The sequence below is a fragment of the Trypanosoma rangeli genome, assembly GCF_003719475.1.
Source record: "Trypanosoma rangeli strain AM80 chromosome Unknown Tra_15.4_contig_00823, whole genome shotgun sequence".
NCBI classification, from domain to species: domain Eukaryota; phylum Euglenozoa; class Kinetoplastea; order Trypanosomatida; family Trypanosomatidae; genus Trypanosoma; species Trypanosoma rangeli.
Window position 1 is genome coordinate 1 of NW_021706580.1, and position 3,385 is coordinate 3,385.

The 3,385-nt window shown below is 52.6% G+C and overlaps 3 protein-coding genes and 1 pseudogene across 3 annotated transcripts, besides 1 other annotated feature; all 4 read left to right on the forward strand.

The window, feature by feature from the left end:
• Nucleotides 1–303, forward strand: TraAM80_10179 (retrotransposon hot spot (RHS) protein; the record flags this gene model as incomplete). Its single annotated transcript, XM_029386819.1, has 1 exon — nucleotides 1–303. A coding segment is annotated over one exon (303 nt), but the record flags the coding sequence as incomplete, so codon positions are not given.
• A 129-nt stretch (nucleotides 304–432) lies between these two features.
• Nucleotides 433–1,314, forward strand: TraAM80_10180 (retrotransposon hot spot (RHS) protein; the record flags this gene model as incomplete). Its single annotated transcript, XM_029386820.1, has 1 exon — nucleotides 433–1,314. One exon carries the CDS (start codon nucleotides 433–435, stop codon nucleotides 1,312–1,314), a length of 882 nt encoding a protein of 293 aa, XP_029233317.1.
• A 49-nt stretch (nucleotides 1,315–1,363) lies between these two features.
• TraAM80_10181 (retrotransposon hot spot (RHS) protein) lies at nucleotides 1,364–1,792 on the forward strand (the record flags this gene model as incomplete). The annotated part of the gene is made up of 1 exon (XM_029386821.1): nucleotides 1,364–1,792. The coding sequence occupies one exon, from the start codon at nucleotides 1,364–1,366 to the stop codon at nucleotides 1,790–1,792; it is 429 nt and encodes a 142-aa protein (XP_029233318.1).
• A 254-nt stretch (nucleotides 1,793–2,046) lies between these two features.
• Nucleotides 2,047–2,075: a microsatellite.
• Nucleotides 2,076–2,990: 915 nt separating this feature from the next.
• On the forward strand, nucleotides 2,991–3,364 carry TraAM80_10182 (trans-sialidase; annotated as a pseudogene).
• The last annotated feature ends 21 nt before the right edge of the window (nucleotides 3,365–3,385 follow it).

The following is a 3,385-nucleotide window of genomic DNA, read 5'->3' on the forward strand; positions in this document are numbered from 1 at the left end:
GGAAGACTCGATGCAGCTCTTCAGCAGGCGGAGGATGCAGAGAAAGAAAGGTGGGAAAACGAAAAACCTCCCAGACAACCATTACCGGAGGGATTCTACGAGTCCGTGTTTAACGCAACGTGGAGTCACGTCATGGGGTTTCCTGAGGGCGAAGATGAATACATGGTGGTGAGAGAGGGTCAACGGCCACAAGAGTTATGGGAGTACACGCAGACTGTGCGTACTTTTCTCTCAGTGGGTGGTGATGAGCAATTCCGTCCACCACGCCCACGACTCATGATCCTTTCCTCTGAACAGCGATGATCGTACTCGCTGAACCATTCAGTACGTATTGCTGACTGCTACATTAACATTGAGGTGCATCGGGTGTAGAAGATTGTCGAGGGTGATCTAAAAGGAGTGTTTCCCCCCTCACGTCTAAACGCACCTAAAATGGGACGTCATCTTTTGATTGGAACCCCCGGGATAGGGAAGTCAATGGCGGCTGGCTCCTACCTCCTTTATCAGCTGCTGCACTACGACGCCACGAAGCTCCATGTGGTTGTGTACTGCTTTGGAAGGGATTTCGCATACTTGTTTGACAAGAGCACACAAACGGTGACAATATACGAGGGTGAGAGTAATATTAGAGGGGCTATGGTAAATTTGGCTGGGAGTGGAATGAAGGGGTATATCATCATCGATATGGCAAGACATTTTCAAGAGCCATCGAATGATTTTGTGCCCTCCCCTGAGTGGGGCATGATTACGTTGTCGTCCCCGCACGAAGATAACTTCAAACAATGGGCGAAGCAGGCGGGTGCTATTAAAATTATCATGAATTGCCCCGATGAAAACGACGTGAAGGCGATGTGTGCGTGGAGGACGTGCAATACGACTGAAGAGGAGCAGGCGGAGTATTGGAGAAGGATGCACATGCGCACGGATGACGTCGGACCGATTCCACGATGCATCTTTCAATTCAATGAGTATAAGGACCGTGTGGAGGAAATCAAGAACATCTTGGCAGATATCGACGGTTCAAATGCTGTACATTATGGGATGATTGGAGGTAGGGAAATGTGGCCCTCGAATGACGCTTCTCACAAACTTGTGAAAGTTGTCCGATCAATAACGCAAGGCGATGTTGAGGAGTTTGTTAACCTGCCGGCCTGTTTTTCCATTGGAAACAAATTAATTGGAAGGTTGCTCGAGGTGGATGAGGAGAATGACTTTGTTTTCGACTATGTAAGCACTGCGAAGTGTTATTGCCGGAACTTTTGGGGCGGCATACTCTGCACGCATTCCTGCGTAGAGACTTTGTGGAAAATATAATGCTGTGCCTCAAGGAGTTGCCTCCACCAGGACGTCGTCGGCGACAGAGATGTGTGCTGCAATCGAACCCCGAAAAGCATCCAAGCATACCCGTTGCATTAATAACTCTGGAACACACTCCTCCGAGGTTGGATGCACAATACGAGGTGCTATACGTACCGGAGAGCAGAACTTTCCCGCTTGTGGACGGTTTTTTCTTCGTTGGCGCACCGCGGAGGACGATGGTTGCGGTGCAGGTGAGACGACGAGGGCTGAGCATGGCACCCAAGCCAGCACGGTGAGGCGGTTCAACGATCTTCCACGGAGTTATTTTAATGACTGGGAAACTTTTGCGGAAGGCTTGCCGTGGGGGATTATTTACGTGCATCATGAGGACAGTACGGCAATAAACGCGTGGCAGGAATGTGTTGTCGTCGCGCACACAAATGCAACGGGCAGCAATGAGCGTGAGGACCCTCAGGCCATTGCGGCATTTTGAAATCAGCAGGTGCGTCAGCGCGAGGTAGCGGTATCAGCTGAAATTTCAGAAGTGAACGACAAACCCAACGTGGGCGGCAACCAGAGGGAGAAGGAAAAGGAGGAGGGGAACAAGCAGCTTGACTTTACTGGTGAAATATTTTGGGGAGTATTATATATTGCTAAGTGTGTTTGTGTGTGGGTAGGAGGCGTACTTAGGGACTCGCTCTGCCGTGCGCCAAATGATTATTATGGCCAGCGCCACCACAGCAGCACTTTTTTTTGTTGTGGTTGTGTTGTGGTTGCGAGTAAAATTGCGTGGGGAATGATGGCGCCTTGTGGGTGTACGCCGGCAGTATTCCATTGGTGATATCTCCTCGCTGTTCCCAGTTTGTTGCTGCAGAGAGTTTGGGCGAGAGGGTAAGTTTTGCATGCTGAGTGGGCTCACCGGCAGGAGAGCAAATGCGGCGGCCACCACAGCCCAGAAGGCGGGGACAAACCGAATTATTGTGATTGTTTTTGCGTCTTGGCGTGGTGTTTTTCCTTTTTTGTTTTTTGGGTGCCATCGTTTTTGGTTCGTCTGTGCTCTAATGGGGGGTGCCGCATGCACCGCTGGGGGCCTCGAGCAAACGCCGTTGGCGTCTCTCTTTTTGTTGGGTTGCCGTCCTGGGCGCATGCGCCTGTTCCGTCTTGTTCGGGCTGCATGCACTGACCAGGCAGTCTGAGACTACGGCTGCGCTGGCGTCGCCCTCGCTTGTGAGCCGAACGAAGCAGCAGGAAAGGGGGCTGTCGCTCTTATTCCGCAGGGTTTTTTGACGCTTTTTTAAACGTTGCGCCCCACTCCGGCTGCGGTGCGCTGAGGGAAGTGGCGGCGTTGGGGATTTTGTGGGGGGGCGTGATGGGAGGTCCCGCCGGCATGCGCACTGCGTGTTGCCGCTGGCGGGGTTTGAAGGGGCTGGACGGGGGAGACGGTAAGCGAGGTGCTTATGAATTTGTTTTGTTGTTTGATTTATGCGGGAGACGTCCCACACTGCGGACTCTCCGTGCGGGTGCGTGTGGGTGTTTCTTCGGGCCGCGCACAACAGTTGCCACCGCTGCCTTCTTTGCAGCTGCCGTCTTTTATGGGCGGTGGCGAGTGCGAGATCGTGCGGCCCACGCGTTCGCTAATGCGGCCTTCGTTTTTTGGATTGTCACTGTTCTTTTCGGTGTGCCCAACTGTGGGCGAGGGCGGTGTCGTTTTTTTGGTTGTCGGTGTCTTTATTTGTTTTGTTTGCTTTTTTCTCACAACTTTCTCTCCCCAACACACTCGGAAGGAAATACAAGACAAACTATTCGCTATTGTGCGCTTTGAGGGTTCTGTAGCCACCACCAGCAACACACACACACACCGACCACACACGCATATATATACTCTCGAGTGTTGCTGCCGTCAAGTTCAAGCGCCCACACAACCATCGCGGTCTGAGCGGATCCGGCAGAAGGAGGGAAGGGAGTGAGCATCGACCGCCCAAAAATGTTGAGGCATCGTTTTTCCTCTGCGGCGCTGCTGCTTCTGTTCGCGCTGATATGCAGCAGCAGCTGGGCCGTGCTTGCCGAGGCGAACGTAGGCAGCCCA